Source organism: Paramacrobiotus metropolitanus, unplaced genomic scaffold, assembly GCF_019649055.1.
Source record: "Paramacrobiotus metropolitanus isolate TYO unplaced genomic scaffold, Prichtersi_v1.0 Parri_scaffold0000100, whole genome shotgun sequence".
NCBI lineage: Eukaryota > Metazoa > Tardigrada > Eutardigrada > Parachela > Macrobiotidae > Paramacrobiotus > Paramacrobiotus metropolitanus.
Genome location: NW_026570320.1, coordinates 115,941 through 134,024, shown reverse-complemented (window position 1 = coordinate 134,024; position 18,084 = coordinate 115,941). Strand labels below are relative to the sequence as shown.

Genomic DNA, 18,084 nt, shown 5'->3' with positions numbered 1-18,084 from the left:
TCAATTAATGCATAAATTTAATGTGTTTATTGCGGGCGGTTGTGGTTCTACACACTGACTGTACTGGCATATATACAAGTAATACTACCCTAGTACTACTACTGTGTTATTTAAATTTATAGCTTTTAAATTACCGTTTTGCATTCGGTAAACGGTGTCGTTTAAAGGATTAAAAGAGATTACCTTTATTCTTTATAGATACGAGTTCATACAAAAACGCATAAAATGTAATAATCTTACCTGGGATTTCCAGTGGGGCGGTACTCGCGTGTTGCGTCGTACACTCATTCACTTTAAAATGTTCATATTTGCCTATTGGCAGTTATACTGTACATAAGTACACGATAGAATGCAACTTTATAAAGTGCGGCTTTACTGTGTAAACATAAACCGTGATATGTGTCACCAATAAATTGGATTGATTCATGTGTACATGGCTGAAACGGTGATATAAAGTGATTGCGTTCTAATATTTGCGACAAATGGAAAAGACAAACGCATGCCGGCTGACGAAGTTGCACATCCGCGTACTCGACCAAGAGCGCATTTGCTCATTCTGCAGCACTGAATCTCATGTGGAACCCTTCAATCACAGGTTAACCGTAAATTTTGTAGTGACGCATTACCAACGAGGTTAGACTATTGCAGCAATTTTTCACTGCAGCGGTAGTATACATTTGTATACCCTCCGTGGGTGGATGAATACAGGGTAATTATTTTTACAGAATGTGCTAAACGATGTGAATCAACCCCCGCTTGGCGGAAGTTTTGACTTAGATAAAAAAAAACAGAATTTTTCGCCAAACTTGCGCAGTTTTCCAGCCAAAATGTGCGCCAATGTTACGAGGGAAGCGAAAATCAGAAGCTGCACAGGACACGAGCTATTCTGTTCCTATTGGTATCCAAACAAAGAGCAGCTTCCTAGGTACGTTTGGTAAATACCTGTAATTAACATTTATTAGGTTAAATTCGAGTTTGTGAAAATGAACGAATATTTGCAGATTGCAGCACTTATCTGCTATTTACTGGTAAATTATTGTGTGGCAGGTTCGAAAGATGCGGGAAATTAACTTAACTGCAAAAAAACGCTGGAAAGTCCGCGTTGTCGCCTTTGCAGAAATATGCATTTGAAAGTACTGGAAACAAATGTTGATCTATTTCGGCGGTGCAGTGTCTCTACTTCATGTTGGATTTGTTTAACTTTTAATTTATAGTAATAACGATACCGTAATTTATGATGATGGATTTTATGTTTAGTTAGAATGAAGCAACCTTGCGTACCCCGAGTAAAACAGCTTGTAGGAAAAACGTTAGTTTAACGTGTAACTACCGTTAGGTGAACGGATGTGTGTCAATTTTAGCCGTCTCGTAACGTTTAACTAACGTTTTTTTTGCAAGTTGTTTTACTGGGGTACTCGTAGCTGTACCTGTAATTTACGGCGCGCTGTTTTGTGTTATGCTATCCTAGAACGGCCACCATCACAAAAGTTTCACATAGGCTTTTCTCTTTTCGATCCAGACGAGGTTCTCGTGATCATTCTGTTGAAAGTACTTAACACGTACACGCACTTAATTTTTTTAAACATGCAGCGTGTTTTAGCCAATTAAAGGCAGAAAATATAATACGACGATGCTGCATCAAAAATGTGTGGTTATTCGGTTCATCCTATATGTGACCTAGTCCTAGCTCGATTTATGACGCAAGTTCAATATTTATCGATGAAAGTCACTGAAGCGGCATCCCGTCGATGGATGATGACACTTTTATCGGAATAACTGTAGCATAAGTACTACCAGTACAAGTCTCGTTATCGTTGAGGTACTCCTTAATCTGGGCATTTTTTTGACATCGGTGCTGTTAATTAAGACGTGGTATACACAGTTGTTACTACAAAGGTGCAAATCAAGTTTTCATATTACATTGCAGTTTTGTTTAATTTTTACATCTCGATTTGTCTTTCTGTTACAGAGCTATGGTATTCATTAGCCATGGATTTGGGGAGTACAGACCTGTATTTGGTGACCTATGACCGGCTAGTCAAGCGGCTTCTGGACGCTAATTTTCTTGCGTTTGGACACGACCATGGTAAACCATGTCTTCCTTATACACCTTGTTTCTGTACAGTTCTATCGAATCCATTAATTTATTCGAATAATTTTAATTCTGAAACTTTTATATTTGCAATATTTTGGTTCTCTGGATAATTGTACCCTTATTAGGGATAGACAAACTTCTTAGGGTGCTGCGCTTGTCACATTCTATTGGTTCATATTTCTTCATTTCGTGATAAAACTTTTTCAGTCGGTTTTGGAAGAAGTGGAGGAGAACGAGCACAAATCGACAACGTGAGCCAGGTGAGAGCTGCATTAAACACAACGTCTGGTTAATGTTAATTCGATCTTTTATGTCCTGCTGTGTGGGGGTTTCCGGTATCAGAAATTTTAGAACTTTATTGTATATATTATTGTTATTCTTTGCATTATGTCAAAGACGTCGAATGCCATGCAGCTTCCGTGAAAGCCAAATTGAAGGACATTCCTATCGTTGGCCATTCCATGGTAATTTTTGATTAGCAAAGCATAGTATTCGATGCACTGACCCAAAACATACATATGTACTCTGTATTTGTATTGCATTTACATTATTCAAGGCAATTATAGCTATAAGGTATTCGACACACGTTAAAATTATTACATAATTCAATTTTGAGCGCTTCTACGAAGTAGTAAACATTGTTTGGAGTATCCTGTTTCATTAAGTAATTCGCCCTGTTTAAATCCTTTACTACATATCAGGGACGTATGTACCTTGTATCATTAGACAAGTATATTTATAATTCACTAATTAATGTGTTGAAAAACAGAAAGCAATGCTTATTCAACTCTTCCTTGTAGGGTGGAGTGATAGCAGTCGGCACAGCGATTCAGAATCCCAGAATCCGAATCTCTTTGACGGTGTAATACTCTTAAGTCCCGGTTTGGCCGTAGCCAGCAGATTTAACACACCGGCAATGAGGTTTCTGGGGAGAACGTTGACACGGATTGCACCAGGAGCGGGCCTGATTTAATTGGAAGCCGAAGCGATCACGGCCGACACGTCTATAGTACGAAAAATGTGTCCGGTTGGGGACAGTTTCTGGAAACAGTAGCATTAACCGGTAAGATCGCAGTAACATGGATGTACTGCGCAGCAGCACACGACTGTAACCATGCACTTGACTGCTATGTTCAATTTATTTATTAAACATAAGTACATCCAAAGAGTACTTTAGCTCCAAGGAATCGTATGGCTGTATTGTCTCTATGTATCCGAGATATGATGCGTTACGTGGGCTAATAATGCTAGCGTTAAAATTAGAATATTTAATATGACAAGGTAAAATTCCAAATGCGAATAACCCTACAGTGCTGCGGATTCGGTTATAATTAAAAGTTATATCATGATCACATGATATTAACGTATTTAGTGAGTGTCGATGCGCTTCGTCTGTCGTTAACGCCGATTTTGCGACAGCAGAACAGTAAGTACTCCTTGTAAGCCCGAAAACACGTTAGAAAGCTTTGCGATGCATTGTTAAAGATGTAGTTAGTTTGTTCTTCTAATGGGTTTGTGTGATGTATGCGGCTCAAAGCCATGAAGTGCAAAAGATGCGTTTCGGATGTGCAGCTCCAGTCAACGCAACTCACGACTTCCGCTGGTCATGAGCAAGCCAGCCACACGCCCATAACGTCATGAATTCCCATTCTCATACTGGATCAGGCTACCAATAAAAGGGACTAAAATATTTCAGGTGTTTGCAGGAAGTGATTTGTAGGGTATCGAATTGCAGTAACTCGGATACATCCATACAAGAGCATATAAACAGGCTAACACCGTTAAAGTCCTGCTAAGATTGGCAGTGTAAAAGTGATACATATTTAACGTCTTCGGTCATCAGATTCCACTAACGTAGTATCACTTAGCATATTTTAATTTGAAGGTGTTACGATTTTCGATATGACTCCGAGCGCTAGTAATAAAACGCTGCCATGTTTGTGACCTTACCGGTAAACAAATATTGTAATGATGTAAACATTAGTAAGCTTGCTTAAACTAAACTTAAAAGCGATAAACTTAAAAGCGATTTAAATACAAGTATCCATAATATTATATAAGCTACATCCTTCTGTAGTCAGCAAACTCTATGTACATTGCGATCGCGGTTTTATTTGGCGGCTACGTGACTGACAATTCCAGTACGTACTGATCCTCGGTATTATCTTGCCAAAGCCGTTAACGTTAGATCCTTAACGCGAATCCACGCAGCGCTATGGACGAGGACAGACCGCATTACGCTTCCGGATCTGCACCTCCTTTGGAATGTTTGGCAGGAGCATACTACCCACCCAAAACATCGTTTGTCCCGTCCGTTATCAGCGGCAACGTTGACGCGTACGAGAGCGATGACGTACCAAGATATCACTATCAACCGGCACCCGCAACAAAAAAGGAAGTGTCTACAGCTCAAAAGAGCGGCTTTACTCATGAGCTAAAATTGCATTTGATCCGACTGCCATTTCTGCTGTAGTCATTACCACCGTAAAAACTAATTCACTGACGTGTTTTCCCTCTTTTGTTACAGTTGATTCTGAACCACTGACTAATTAGTTATACTTTATGCGTTTTCTAATCGAAAAACAATTAAATATCCTTATTTGACAATGCGAAGGGGCAGTAAACCGTTTTTGCATGCATGAAGTACGTAACAAATTTCGACAAGTTTCTGTACTGTACTATGAATCCCACTGTTTGAAGTATTACGTATTACGTATAGTTTTGCGATGCGAGTCAGGGCATGTTTAAGTAAACAAATCTAAAATACATTGTTTTTCAGAACTGCCAAGACGGGACACTGGAGCAAAGGTGGCACGAGGAAGCTCGCATCAGTGACGGAAAGACCAGAACGATATAATAATATCGTAATATTAATAACACCGACCTGAGTCAACGACAGTATAAGCTAATATCTCAATGTGGCATAGGTAAGTCTAAGAATCTACGCGAACGAGAATCTGCATCTCAGACTATAATTTAATTAACTCCAATAAGCCAAACAAAACACAGAATGTTAAAGAGGAAAGGCAAGCAATAGTAAAGCCGTCAAAATTCACATGTTCTAATCATTACAATGCTCATTGTCAGTCTGGCCTTGAACAAACGACGACACATCCGCCGGCGACAACTGTACAACCAAGTCCACCCGTCAACATGAACAAAGCACAGTATTTTGGAGGCACACCTTCAGTACGTGTGCAGGCTGCAGCAGCGTCCCATCCCACACCCCTCTGACGTGAAGCGGATACATCCTTCACAAGTTAATCCGGCGCTGGCCTTGCTCGGCATGCACGAGACCATCAGGAGGATGGCGATCAAAAAAGCTGAACGGGTGCTGTGGTGTCGGTCTTGGGCCGCACGAATAGACTGCCGCGTAAGAAACTCCAAAAAGCGTTTGCTGACACTCTTCATACCTACAACGCAACAACAGCAGCGATGTAAAATGCAACAACCTGTAAGTCATCATGCAAGAACAAAAAATCCGATTGTGTTTTTTGCTTGTAAGCTACGCATACATCTGCCTGCAAAATTAACAGTAACCAGCCGGCAATGATTGTTAGAAACGAAATTAATTTTACGTGAACAACACACCTGCAGTGCTCAAATACTAAAAAAAGTTACTGCATTATCGCGAAATTAAGAAACGATTGTTGTAACTTGGAGATAATGTTCAAGCATCTGTTTGTTCAAGCATCTGTTTCAAACTAAAATATTATCAACAGACTTCCGTTAGATTCCAAAGAATTGTGGATAGATAAATTGGATAATTACAACACCAGACGGAAAAAAAGAATGCCTTACAGTGAGATGCAACGGGATAAACCGAAGCCACACCGATGTGACACACAGCTGAGGGGACTGCAGAAAACAAAACATATATCACCGTTATGATAAATCCCGGCTTCAGAATCTGGACAGTCCGTCTGCTCCGAACACTTGCATTAAAACTTACCCAATCAAATTCCAGACCACCACGGACGCTCGTATTGAACGTTTGCCACCACAGCGACAAGAAATTTCCCAAAGCAGGTGAGAAATACACGCTTGCTGCGCTTGTGCTATGCCATGGTTTCGTACTTCCAAGAAAGTGGACAATCTTCACATTTGCACCATATCTGTCAAAAAGCTTATCATCAGCTGTAAGTCTCGAATACACATTATATAATATGCCAAAATTGTTTAACATACTGTCTAAATGCCGGTGAATGCGAGTCAATCGCCGTGGCCGCCACGTTGTAAACATAAGATAGTCGTTTCCAGTCCGGGAAAAATTGATTCAATAAACCCTGATCCCCACCTGTTGGAAACAACATTTTCAAACAAAATCGATACGCAAAAACACTACCACATGGAAGCGGGTTTTTACTTATGCAAGAACATAATTTACCGTCAAATGATCCCTTTTCCAATGCGAACTGATTAAGCTGAGTGTAGGTGTTAGTGTTCGGACGAAAGACGAAAACACCAGTATTAAAACAATCCGGCCAGCCAACATCGGTCACGGCGGATAATTCTTCGTGGTCAAAAAGATCGTCCACATTCTGCACCACCTGTTAATGAAAAAAATACTAATCACCACTGCTCTTTTCAACTTTTCTGGAAGCCCTCGATTATTAAAGCAGTCGGTTAATTCAAGCTCACCAAACAGTCCGCATCAAGGAATACTGCTTCCTGAAATTGCGTGAGATTCCAGGCATGGAGTTTCGTCAGAGTGATACCAAGTTCCGGCCGAGCCAGCAGCGCCAAGTTGGCTGCATCCTTTGAATCCAATACATTGACCTCTTGAATTACGTCATAAACTTTCTGCAACATACTCCTGCAAAAGAATTGTATGCGGCACAAGATCGATATTGACAATGAAGCCATCTACTTTCAATGCGATTCACCATTAAATTAACTATTAAAGCGACGTAGACAAAACGACACACTGGTACAGTAATAATTATATTAAATTCTCAAAATTCTCAACAAATTATGTCACTGACATTTACATATACCTCGAAACACTATGTTCACATAAACAGTCGCGCTGACAGGTTTACAAAGATTCCGTAACCATGAAATTCTTCACCGCCTAATCTGCAGATTAAACCAGTACAAATTCTTAAAATACATCGGCTTCATAATAAAACATCCGTTACGCAAAGCAGCATGAAAAAGCCGCAACATATAAGTAATTACTAAATTTTATTTCCACATTGAACTGCAGTTACTGCACCATTTTAAAACCGGAATTTTCACCAGCACAATTTGAAATCTTGGAAAGAAATATTGCGGCTAATGACATCCCTGATATCCTGATAATTTTAATACTGGCTAGCATAAATTCACCAGAGCTAACTTCAGTTAAGTACGTCGATGACGTCGAACTTTGTCAGTAACCTTTAGGAATACTAAAATTAACTATGGTCTATGACTCTACAGACTAAACCACAGGAAATTACCCAAGAAAGTGAAGCAGCTAGTTACTACATACCGTTAATGGTCCGTAATCCGTATATTGCTTACGTATATGTTATCGCGAAGTTCAATGCACGTAAACGACAAAGGCAATTTAGAATAATAGTCGTTTATAAAAAATGATAATTCTAAAATTTTACCGCATATGGTTCGACACGTCTGGAGTAATGAGGATGGCCAATTTTCGAGTCGTCCCAGTACGGCGCAAAGAATGACCAAGAACAAGCGCGCCCAATCCGTACGAGTCGTTAGTAGCCAAAGTCACAAATGCTTGCCCTGCAAAAAAATCATTGAATTCTGGATTTTTCCCTAACCGGAACTGGAATCATAACAACAGCAGATCAATGACTGAATCCCTGTGTCAATGAACGACCCACTACCGCCCCGTAATACATGCGACAGGGAACAGAGGCAAACGCACCACCACGTTACCAACGCGGGATCAAGCGCTCGGCTGTTCCTGTTGGCGTCTTTCCGTGCCGAAATCAATTTACAAAGCGGCAAGAACAAACTTACCTGAATTCATTTTGAGAAAAGGTTGCACAGTCACCAGAGATATCACCGAAAAAGTCAACGATGGATTTCAAAATGATGCCAAATCAAATGCGGCTACTATTGCCAGTGACTTTCGAGGATCTATGTGCAAGAGAGCCTGTCAATGTGGCCGAAACTAACTGGAACCGCAAAAACAACAATATATTTCCAAATTGCCGCTGCTAAAGAACCTTTTGCGCCTTCTGATGATAAGCAACCAAAAAATAGATTTTATCCGGCACGCGGCGTTAAAACCTTGGTCACCACGGTTTCTCGTTCTGCTCACTCGGGAAGTAAATGTGCAGGCAACTGTGAAACCCTAGCGGGGCGTCCCCCGTGGGGACTGTTCCGAAGGACGGGTTTTATTACATAATAACTGCAAAAAACTTCTGTTGTGGAGTTGTTTACTGGGAAGATTGCCTGAGTGCAAGCTGGACGGCTATTTTAGCGAAATAGTCTGCGGCAAGTGCAACCACCTCGCGTACGCGCATACGTGTATTACTCGACTTTGGGTACCTGATTCCGACTGCCACTATCTCCAAAACTTGCAGCATCAGTTTTTCGTTGTCACTTTAACGAACCTTCCCAGTTAATGTTTCAGAATAGAGAATAAAATTTTAGAATTTTTTGATATTTTGAAAGTAGGTTTTATGGAGAACCAAGAAAGTTTTGTTTGGTTTCGTAGACTTAGCATAGGTCCGTCCGATGGAGGCGTTGCTTGCACCCTATGCTATGTCTACGAGAAACCAAAACAAGCATAACTTTCTTGGTTCCACAAAAAAACACTTATCAGAGATCAAAAGCGTCAAATTTTTCTTTCTATCTTCTGAGATGTTGGTTAGGAAGTTTTATGGAAAGGTAAACGAAAAACTAGTGCTTGAAACTTTGGATCAACTGACGATGACATTCAGTGCGTTCTTTCACTGTTCACATAGATGCTCCACCTCTGCCTCTGCATCTCTGCCCATCCTGAGTTACAGCATTTCTGTCTCTCTTGAGTTTACAGTAAATTTCTCTCTATTGTCAGTAAACGTTCTGTCTGTCCTCAGTTACAAGCTCAGTTTTTCCCTATCCTGTGTTACAAACTTACAAGTTACAATATACAAATTCATTTCTGTTGGCTTATCGCAAGTCAGCCTTACAGAAAGCCAAGCTGCTGTGAGTAACAACAAATGACGCGTAAAAAACTACCCAATAATGCGATAACATACCAACTGTCACTGCCGCGATAAGTGAATGACCGAACTTACACTAAAAGTCAACCTGTCGATAAACAACCGAGTGCATGTACTTTATGCATCTTCACATCGCACACGCAAAAAAAGAGCGCAAAATGTTACTGTATATCCAATTATCTCCATTACATCGGTAAGCTAATTACTGCCGTCTTGAAGGACTATCTAGTTAGCTTTAATATTGTTTAATTAATTAATAATTATTGCGCGAAATTACCACCTAATTAGTAATGAATGCCATCTCGGTAGCATATGCATCCCTCTGCGTTCGTAATTATGTTAAATCTAAATTTGTTATTACACAGCGTCGATAACACAGTACAGAGTACAGACTTACAGTATTAACAGCATTAACGTGCAATGCAGTGCAGTTGCATTGCACTCACCGTGTACAACGTGTACCGTAACATGTAACACGCACATGCATGGATAAGTCAACGATGCCCAACGGAAAATCTAGTCGAGACTAGATTTACCGTTAGGCAGTGTTGCCTTAAAGTGGGCATTGACTGTTGCAAGAAACCAATGCACAACGCTTGCGTTATCTCTGAATGACACATAGGAGCATGACGCACAGGCCGTTGGGCTGCATTATCATAAGGCAGTCAGAACTGAAAGTACCTAATATGATTCGACATGGATCCATACCTACAGGTACTAGTATATAAATAGCGACACAAGTAGAAACCAGCATAATCGCTGCAAAACACATTTTACAGTACAGAGCAAAATATGGTCCGGGGGGACTGGGGGGGCCAAATCGACTTTTCAACGCTATACTATAGAGAAAATAGTGCTCTACCACCCTGTGGTGTCGGTGGTCAGTTTGGTCAACCGTAGGCCGTACAGTGTCCAAAATTGCGCAATCACCCTGTTTTTCTTTGTGCAGCGCAACAACAGCAGTGTGAATATAAACTTGCTGTAAATTTTTGCGGACGGCAGGGCTCGTTTGTTTGCATGCGCAATGGTTTGTTTTATTTGTTTATACTATTTATACAAGTTCTAACACTTTTAGTTACTAGTTTTTACTTGATTATTGGTGGCAAATGGCCAAATTCACAGCGCGTCAGCTGCTGCAAAACATTTTCGAGGAGAATGAACGAGAGGAGCTTTTGCCCTATACTGAGAGCAGCACGAATCTGGATGTGTCTGATATCTGCGACACGGATGGCATGTCAAACCTGTTTGACGGGGACCTGAGTAGCAGTCTGGAGCTGGATGAAGGCGACTCTGCGGAGGAAACCCCAGCCATGACACAGGGACCTCCGGCTGCTGTGCAGCCTCCCTCCATTTCACAGGCCTCAGATGGTACATTCCGCACCGTAGAAATTAACTTTAATTTAGCGAGTGATGTATATACTTATAATAACAAATAATTTTTGCAAAAATTATTGTTGATACCTATAAGAAACGCCACTAACACAGTATACTATAACGCAAAGAACCTTAAGCTCTGTGTGCTGTTATTGACAAATTAGCTATTTCGTTATTTAGACTGCTAATTAAGTGCTTTTTATTAATTTTAGACGTTCCGGCCGCCCAAATGATTGTATCACCTCTCAAAATATTGCCCACACAAGGAATCTCTAGCGACAGAAGGGACTACTTGAAAAAGCAAATTTCACCGCACGTGCTGCTGGATCACCGAAGCGAATTTTTGAAGCGTTTAGGATAATTTTTTTTAAATTCTCCAATTTTTTGGAATTTTTTTTTCAATTTTCTTCATTACTTTTCGAATTTTTTCTTGTGCAAACTCTTTTTGGTTAGTGGTCCCCTAGCAAGAATGGACAAATTATGCTCGCTGACAATAAAACTGAGCTTAATTCCCTTTATTTTAGCATTTCCAGTCATGCAATAACTGGGTTTAAGAAATTGGCCACTGGTCACTTGGCCTTGCGCTACATGCTGGACAGCTGCGTTCATCCCTAAGAATGTAAACAACAATTAAAGGATTTTTTACGCGTATTTTATGGCAAAATACGGGTTTTTTTGTATGTCTGACCGGTGGTCATCTACATGCTGGACATGGACGCACATCGTCCGATTGACCATATCTCCGACGTAATTATTGTGAATTTTGTTTACAAGAAATTTAACAAAAAATAATTTTAGAAAATTATGAATTTCTTATTATGAATATCCTTGATCTCTTAGTTTGTTTTATCGTTTTTCTCGGTTTTTTAAAAAACTACTTTGGGGAAGAAATTTCATACTAGCGTCCTGTGGCTATTTATGGTCCGATTTTAGGGGACTTTTTTTTGTTCGAAAGATCTCCTTGAGATGTGTATGTTTATGTTGCTAAGTCAGTCCGACCGTTTTTTGCGATTATGTTGGTTTCTACTTTTTCCACTTCTTCCTTTTTTTACTTTTTCCTTTTTTGGTATATATTATATACATACATATATTTATATATATATAAATATACCCGTGGACGTATGCAGCGCTACGTCCTTCGGAAAATCTCCTTGCCTGGTGGAAGTGCTGTGCCATAAAAACTCCTACATGTACGGTACTGCACTCACTGTCTGTACTCTGCACGTACCGTATGTAGTATATACGGTAGAGGGGCCGTGCCGTGCAAACTGCAAACACGCTCATTCGTTGCCTGAGTGGTCTAACTGACAGAGAATTCAGCATAGCGCTAACAGGGCAAACTACAGGTGCGCAGTATAACGGAATTCATAATACCGAATTTCATGGTGCAAAGCGCTGGCGGCAATAAGTCACTGCAGTAATAGATTCCCACTTGATAGCTAACATTTCCCTGTAGAGCACATTTTTCTACACATTGTAGTTATGGTCTTGGTTCGGCTAACAGATCATTGGCTGAATGAGCAGTGTTTGAAGTCGCTGTTTCGAACATCTGCTTAGCGACAGAAACAGCGACTTCCGGAAGCTGGCTGGTTGTCACAAACTGCCGTCCCTGTGCGGTTGCCCTGGCGCATACACTCAATTCAATTATCGATGACATGTTTTCGAACACACAATTTTGTAATTCCAAATTTCACGAGTGCATACTATGTTATTGTGCAGAACTATGTCTTAGTCTTGATCTTATTCGTGATTTTACAGCCAATGCACCATCGGTGGACCCTCCAGTTGTCAAGTGACAACGTAACAGAAGCACGCGTGCGGTGGCCCATGCCGCAGGCATTTTTAACGTAAATATTTTAAAATTTACTTACAACTTTGTTCATTCCTGCATTAAGTTTTTATGTATAGTAACATGCAGAATAATACACAGTACAAAGTTTCAAAGTTTCTTAAAGTGGGCGGAAAAATGATTGTTCCGGTTGAAGAGAAGGTAATGTCGTGGTTTACGCTTTACACTTGAATGCTTTTTCTTGTAAGTAATCCTTTGTGTTTTGGATTTCTAGCTCGTCAAAATCACACATCTTGACAAAGATGAACTGAAAAAGGAAAATTCATGTCTTGTTCGTTTGGTAGCTTATTGGATCCGACATCGGAGGCTAAAGTCGTTGAACTACGTAAGTTTTTCAGTTAAAATAAGTCTTCGTACACCGGAGGTGTAGTTTAGCACCTGTCGTCTGCAAAAGAAAATTGAAGAGTCATAATGTATCAGTTTAGGAATGGTTACTCATTTGCAGCGAAACCATCGGTAATGTCACTGAAACATGGGTGTCGCGCTGCCATTGTTCGTGCTGTGCGTAACCATATTTTAGCCGTGCATCCGGAAGTGTGGATGCCGCGAGCGAATCCGAGACAGCCGGTTCGGAGCTGCGTCGACGTCCGCAGCAGCGCCTGATAGTTCCTCTTGTCATTGCGCAGAATGATGGCGATGGGCCGATGGCGAGCCACAGATTATGTTGGCTGATCCATTCAACTTAGCGGAACCGAACGATAATGGCAACGATGCTCCGCAACCGGGTGATTTTGAGGATGATCTGGACAGCGATTCGCCAGCAAATGGCCACAGTGATGGAGAAACAGAAAGTGGTAACTTTGCTGATGAACACGAGTCTGGTGATGCTACCAGTAAACCTGCCGACGTGAACGGTGGCAGTGCTGCTGTTATTATTATCATTATTATTATTATTATCTTCCTGGAGCAGACAACCCATTCATGGGACTTCGACAATGACATTACAGGTGTTAAAATGACATTGCTTTGCCTGGTCGAAAACCAAAAATAAAAAGAAACAAGAATGATCAGAACAGGCTATCCAACTAGCACTTCGAAGTCCAACACCTTTAAAGCAAACTTAAAAAACCCAACAGTTTCCGAGTTTAAAATTTCCGCATTAGACCTTCTGCACGTGACCAAGCAGCTGCTTCAGTCGTACAGCGAAAGTGGACTCGCCGATCTTCTTTTTCACTTTCGTGTCCACACGGTTACCAATCCGCAGGTTGTAGTGTTGTTTCCAGTGTTGCTTTACTTAGTAAAAGTAAATAGTAAACCTTACTTAGTAAGCCGTTTTTGCCTTTTACTAATTAAGTAAAAAGCAAGTAAGCAGCAAAACGGAAAAGTAAAAGTAAAGTAAAAGTAAGAGCAGTCGAGGCTTGAGAAGTAAATAGTAAGTAAAAGTAAGAGGCGCGAAACGGGAATAGTTTAATTAGTAAAACAGCCTTTTTACTAAGCGTCCGCAACAGATAAAAGTGACGGGCATCATCAGAATTCTGCTGAACATGCTTTTTTCCATAGCAGTAACGTTTGGCAGTACAAGTTTTCTGAATCGCTAAAATTTCGCTGCACTGAAGACGCTTCAACCGCTTAGGAGGGCGAGTTACGTGACCGCCAGGTCACGTAACTCGTATTAGCTAGTGCTGCTTCGCTGCAGTACTTACCTTGGCACCGGATACGGTGTAATGACTTTTGCTAATTTTTGTCAAAAAATACGTACTGTAATTTTACACAGAACCAAATCGCTTCATTGAAACAAATTTCTGAGCACAAATTAAAATTAATCGGTGTGCACACTGTCCCAAATTACAAGCAGTTATTTTTGTTTTAGATACGTAATATGCTTAAGAAATGCATACTTTATGGCAAAATTGAAAAATTTTGTTGCGTATGGCGATTTATCGCAAAAGCCGAATAGTAAATACTATTTTACTAGTAATTACTAAGTTAGTAAAAGTAAGTAGGGTTACGATAAAAAAAGTAAAAAGTAAGTAAAAGTAAGGAAGAAAGATTATGAAAAGTAAATAGTAAAGTAAATAGTAAAGTCAACAGCCAGACGAAAAGTAAAAAGTAAGTAAGGTTTTGGGGCAATAGTAAATACAACACTGGTTGTTTCATATCCCGGAAGTTCACGAGTCGAGACAGATAATCCGGCACAGGAAATTTGCTTTTGTTCCAGATTTTAAAAAGCCACACCGCTTCGCTCTGCTTCCATCGATGGAGGATGGGAGTGATTCCCAGTTCCTGGTACAAGGTCCGCTTGAAAGGACCTTTGTATCCAGTCATGGCTCGCAATGCTTTGCGCTGTAGTTTGCGCTGTAGTCTTCTTTCAGTGCCGCAGACGCCGGCGCCCACACAGTCGAACAATAGTCCAAATGTGACTGGACGCAGGCATGATAAAGGCTCCGAAGTTGAGACCGACCCAGCCCTTCCTTTGCCCGATTAATCATGGATATCCCGTAGTTTGCATTCTTCTCGACTCTCTCGAAGTGCTTGCTCCATTTAAGGTGCTGCTCAATGTCTACTCCAAGGTAGCGTACGCACTTTTCAACTTCCAGTTTCTGTTCATTAAGTTTCACCGACGGTTGAGATTTATCTCTGTGCTGTTCTGAACAAATGTACATTAATTTGCACTTTCGTTCGTTCAAACACAAGAAATTTTCTTCGAACTAGGAAGTTATTCGACCTAGCGCGTGGTCGATTTTCTCCCGAGCGTCGGTTTTCGTTCTGCCAGTCGCATAGGCAATGGTATCGTCCGCAAAACATTCAAGGCTACAATCGCCGACATCAATGTTCAAAAGGCCATTTATGTACAGGGTAAATAAAATTGGCCCCAAAACAGTACCCTGAGGCACACCAGATAGTAATGGCAACCAAGTGGATACTTTTGTCGATGAACGTACACGCTGCACGCGGCCGGTTAAGTAACTAAAAAACCACTGTAGCACTGCTCCCTTTATGCCGTAGTCAAGAAGCTTGGCCAACAGTTTTTTGTGCGAAACGGAATCAAATGCTTTTTTAAGATCAAGAAAACAGACTGCTGTGACACGACCGGCGCCCATGGTTTTACGCCAGTCTTCCGTCACTTTAAGTAGATGCGTTTCACATGAATGGCCATTGCGGAATCCGGACTGGTGCTCGGAAAGCATATTGTGCGCTTTGACCATCTTCACCAGCTGTAATTGCACAACCTTTTCAAACACCTTTGACAGATTGCTCAGCAAAGAAATCGGCCGGAAGTCATCTGGTGTAGTTGGGCTGTTTGATTTTGGAAGAGCAGTCACATCCGCCTGTTTAAAAATCTCCGGATAAATGCCATGCGCCAGCGACAGGTTAACCATTTCTGTTAACGGTCCGGAAATCAGTGGTACCATCAGTGGTATCAATCGGTTGGGCAACCCGTTTGGTCCGGTACTTTTCTTTTTGACAGAAATCTGGCGGAGAATAGACGAGACAACGTCACATGACACAGGTTCAAAACTGGAGAAGGTTTCGTTAGCACAACCGCTCACAGGTGGCATCGTAGGGGCAGTATGGTCGTTTCCGTGCAGGCCTTGTGTAACAAAGTGTCTGTTCTGAGACTCAGGGTCTAGTGGTTCTGCAGTGTGCTTCTTAGACTTGCGAAGAATGGCGATGTTAGCGGCAATACTGATGGTAAATATTTCGTATAATTTAAACGTGGGTTCCTTTCTTATTGGTTTAGTGCGGTTAGTTCATAATAGTATTTGCGGCCTACGTGTTCATATGTTTGTGTTCACTGTAAGCCAGAATAACATATGCTTAAACATGAAATTGTTTGACAATAACAGATTTTGTGTGTGTTCAGATGGAAGGAAGCCAGAAAAAATTAATAACGGACAAAAAATGGTGACAACGAAGCGAACGCTCCAGATGACGAAGCAACTACTTCCGCTGGACTTGAGAGCGTGAATGACACTCTTCAGCGGAAACGTCGCTTTTCGGCTCGCCAGTCATGTTCTGAAGGTCATGAAATGCAGGACAATAACGAGCCACCGAAACGGTAACTGAATATTTTTTATTAACTAGAGATGTAAATTTACCGCGTTGCTTTACATCCCAGCACGATACTAATGTGTCCTGTGCTATCGCATACTTACAATTGTGATTTTTGCAGACGGTCAGGTGAACAGAGTGATCATGACGATGATGGCGGGTCATCATCTCCGGCTTCGCAGTCGTCTGGGTCTTCTACGAGAATGGCTAGTCCTGTGGGAAATGGAGCTAGCGAAGCAAAGCAGATTGTACAGCAGATTAATGCTGTCTCGGAACCGATGTTTCTTCGCTTCACCAACTGCGACGACGGCTCCTCTCGGGATTACGAGCCGTTCGGAATCCGCAGAGCGATAACAGCGCCCGCAGTACAGCTACTCAAGCGGCTAATGGGCAAGTGCCAAACGAGAGCAGCCCGAATAACGAGAACGATTGTTCGCCATCTGATGTTCCCTTTATTTCGCCGGTGTCGTTAATGGAGCAATATACAGTGGACGCTCGCAGGCCCTCTCATACCCAAAAAATTTTCAACGCTTTTTGAATTTTGATCGTCCGCTTGAATACCTGAAAAACTAAATGTGGTGCACCGCTCGCTGAAAACATGCGTGCTTCGTTACCTATGTATAGTATTGTGTAAGGCTCTTTTTGTTCATTCGCTTTTGCGATGCGTTTGATATGTTGGAGTGTGATACAATTAAGCTGCAGTAAAGCTGGTATGCTTTCGTATTCCCTGTAGGTGTTTCGGCGATAATGATGGATCCGTATGCTTTTTGGTCGCTTAATTAAACTTCACGAATTGAACGTGTACGAAGTGTATTTGGGTGCCATCAATTTGGGTGCCAGTAGCCGAAGGTTGGGACACGCACTTGACGGATTTGGTTTGAGAACACGATGCCCCGACAATTTACTTACAATATAGATTAATACAATAATTATGACAGTGCTGGATTTTTGACAGCAGTAACACCCGTTTTAAAGACGCAGTGCGGTGGGACACGCACTTGACGGATTTGGTTTGAGAACACAATGCCCCGAGGCCCCCGACAATTTACTTACAATATAGATTAATACAATAATTACTCATTGATCTTGACATTCTGTTAGTTTATTTGTGCTGTACATGTACATGTGCGAGCCGGTTTGTTTATACTACATAGGTTTCTGGTTCGTATTCATGTTTTCGATAAAACGAATCATTCAATTGCGTTACATACAGATACTGCAAGTGCACGAAAATGCATCAACTGTAATCGCCGCTAGCGCTTGACATGGGGTTTGCTGCTGGGTGGACTTGTACAGAGTAGTACAATCAAAGTCTGTAAGCGATTAAGTACATACGAGTAATTAATTTCTACGTGTTAGCGATGCTATTCGATAACATATCGAAGATTCAAGTTGTATTCAGTCAAACACATTGAAAAGCCATACTTTCTGCCTTCTGCTATGTTTTTAAGCAAAAAAATTTGTCGCTTTTCAAAAAAGCTGTTTACTTGCTGTTATCTATCGTAAAAAGCCGCCAAGAAACGTGAAATTACCGCTACTTGACGTGCGAGTGACGCCAGCAACAATGAAAATGGTTAAACTGTAGAAAAAGTCATTTGTAGTGT

The 18,084-nt window shown here is 41.1% G+C and overlaps 2 protein-coding genes and 3 long non-coding RNA genes across 11 annotated transcripts; 3 read left to right on the top strand and 2 right to left on the bottom strand.

Moving 5' to 3' along the window:
- Positions 1-426: 426 nt before the first annotated feature.
- LOC129597124 (uncharacterized) lies at positions 427-5,947 on the top strand. 6 transcript variants are annotated; one of them, XR_008691518.1, is made up of 9 exons: positions 427-595; positions 726-925; positions 1,970-2,086; positions 2,303-2,355; positions 2,492-2,559; positions 2,896-3,158; positions 4,875-5,022; positions 5,183-5,549; positions 5,829-5,947. It is a non-coding gene; the product is annotated as an uncharacterized LOC129597124 (long non-coding RNA). The 6 variants fall into 6 exon arrangements; XR_008691517.1 differs by having other exon boundaries at positions 427-633; XR_008691516.1 differs by having other exon boundaries at positions 427-925; positions 5,818-5,947.
- LOC129597125 (uncharacterized) lies at positions 5,058-5,947 on the bottom strand. Its single transcript, XR_008691521.1, has 2 exons — positions 5,897-5,947; positions 5,058-5,508 (listed from the first exon to the last, which is right to left on the bottom strand). It is a non-coding gene; the product is annotated as an uncharacterized LOC129597125 (long non-coding RNA).
- Positions 5,948-5,963: 16 nt separating this feature from the next.
- LOC129597079 (glycogenin-1-like) lies at positions 5,964-8,497 on the bottom strand (the record flags this gene model as incomplete). The annotated part of the gene is made up of 6 exons (XM_055494515.1): positions 8,072-8,497; positions 7,696-7,831; positions 6,737-6,911; positions 6,483-6,645; positions 6,284-6,392; positions 5,964-6,210 (listed from the first exon to the last, which is right to left on the bottom strand). Coding segments are annotated over exons 1-6 (840 nt in total), but the record flags the coding sequence as incomplete, so codon positions are not given.
- A 1,507-nt stretch (positions 8,498-10,004) lies between these two features.
- Positions 10,005-11,156, top strand: LOC129597120 (uncharacterized). The gene is made up of 2 exons (XM_055494564.1): positions 10,005-10,632; positions 10,851-11,156. The coding sequence occupies exons 1-2, from the start codon at positions 10,371-10,373 to the stop codon at positions 10,997-10,999; spliced, it is 411 nt and encodes a 136-aa protein (XP_055350539.1). The 5' UTR covers positions 10,005-10,370; the 3' UTR covers positions 11,000-11,156.
- A 459-nt stretch (positions 11,157-11,615) lies between these two features.
- On the top strand, positions 11,616-17,245 carry LOC129597146 (uncharacterized). 2 transcript variants are annotated; one of them, XR_008691527.1, is made up of 5 exons: positions 11,616-12,628; positions 12,702-12,812; positions 12,933-13,434; positions 16,293-16,487; positions 16,602-17,245. It is a non-coding gene; the product is annotated as an uncharacterized LOC129597146 (long non-coding RNA). The 2 variants fall into 2 exon arrangements; XR_008691526.1 differs by having other exon boundaries at positions 12,933-14,997.
- Positions 17,246-18,084: the final 839 nt, after the last annotated feature.

Excerpts from the sequence above, each read along its gene's own strand:
- LOC129597120 (XM_055494564.1), top strand. The coding sequence starts at position 10,371 with ATGGCCAAATTCACAGCGCGTCAGCTGCTGCAAAACATTTTCGAGGAG. Across the intron at positions 10,633-10,850 it reads CATTTCACAGGCCTCAGATG|ACGTTCCGGCCGCCCAAATG; the intron begins GTACATTCCGCA and ends TATTAATTTTAG.